This window comes from Diaphorina citri, unplaced genomic scaffold (assembly GCF_000475195.1).
Source record: "Diaphorina citri unplaced genomic scaffold, Diaci psyllid genome assembly version 1.1 scaffold17100, whole genome shotgun sequence".
Taxonomy (NCBI): domain Eukaryota; kingdom Metazoa; phylum Arthropoda; class Insecta; order Hemiptera; family Psyllidae; genus Diaphorina; species Diaphorina citri.
This window is the reverse complement of record NW_007394457.1, coordinates 1-956: the sequence shown is the minus strand read 5'-3', so window position 1 is coordinate 956 and position 956 is coordinate 1. Positions and strand designations below refer to the sequence as shown.

The following is a 956-nucleotide window of genomic DNA, read 5'->3' as shown; positions in this document are numbered from 1 at the left end:
GCTTAACACAATTAAAATTCCTTATACCCATTTTAGCCGAATACATTAATTTCCTTCCTATAGGATAGGATAAAGAAAGTAAAAATAATGGAGGAACGATATTTATGATTAACACAATTAAAATTCCTTATACCCATTTTAGCCGAATACATTAATTTCCTTCCTATAGGATAGGATAAACAAAGTAAAAATAATGGGACTTCTGACAACCATTCTCCTCTGTTTCCAGATCTCTCGAGTCTGTCATGATGGAGTCCCGAGAGCCTCTCCTATGGCATTTCAAACAACTAGACGGAGCAGTAGGCCTCAGCTTTAAGGCTAACTTCCACTTTGCCCTGGTCGGCCATCTACCAGATCTCTCGAGTCTGTCATGATGGAGTCCCGAGAGCCTCTCCTATGGCATTTCAAACAACTAGACGGAGCAGTAGGCCTCAGCTTCAAGGCTAACTTCCACTTTGCCCTGGTCGGCCATCTGATGAAAGGCTATCGACATCCGAATAGCACCACTATCACGCGAACCACAAGACTCCTCACCTCCATACTGGGTGAGTTGTGTGTGAAGAGTGAGTGAGTTGTAAAAAAGAACTACTCTTTTCAGTGGACTCTCAGTCAATGAGTCAGTTCCTAACTCCCTATACATACAGGCAGTTGATGAGTGATTTACACTTTTTTTTCTTTCTTTTTTTTTCAAGAGAGGGAGATAGATATTTGAAAGGTCTTTCGCCCAAAATCGAAGAGAAAAGGAGGACAGGATAGGAGAAATCCAGCCGTTCCGGGAACAAACCTTCTGTGTTTAGGATAAATCCGAGAACGAACCTTATGCGGGCGGGACGATTCCTGCCCTAACGCTTATAAGTCAAGTGCGCTACCTTCCAGGCCAAATAGGTGGACTTTTAACAGTTAGTTTAGGTTCCGTGTCCTACACTTGGCATTTTGAACTTTGATAGTTCGGTGTT

General features: G+C 42.6%; 1 protein-coding gene across 3 annotated transcripts; it reads left to right on the top strand.

Annotated features, from left to right (window-relative positions):
- Window positions 1-226: 226 nt before the first annotated feature.
- LOC113473158 (neurofibromin-like) lies at window positions 227-574 on the top strand. 3 transcript variants are annotated; one of them, XM_026832893.1, is made up of 2 exons: window positions 227-338; window positions 464-574. In XM_026832893.1, exons 1-2 carry the CDS (start codon window positions 246-248, stop codon window positions 569-571), a joined length of 201 nt encoding a protein of 66 aa, XP_026688694.1. In that variant the 5' UTR covers window positions 227-245; the 3' UTR covers window positions 572-574. The 3 variants fall into 3 exon arrangements, with proteins under 3 accessions (XP_026688694.1, XP_026688693.1, XP_026688695.1); XM_026832892.1 differs by having other exon boundaries at window positions 227-347; window positions 473-574; XM_026832894.1 differs by having other exon boundaries at window positions 235-305; window positions 431-574.
- The last annotated feature ends 382 nt before the right edge of the window (window positions 575-956 follow it).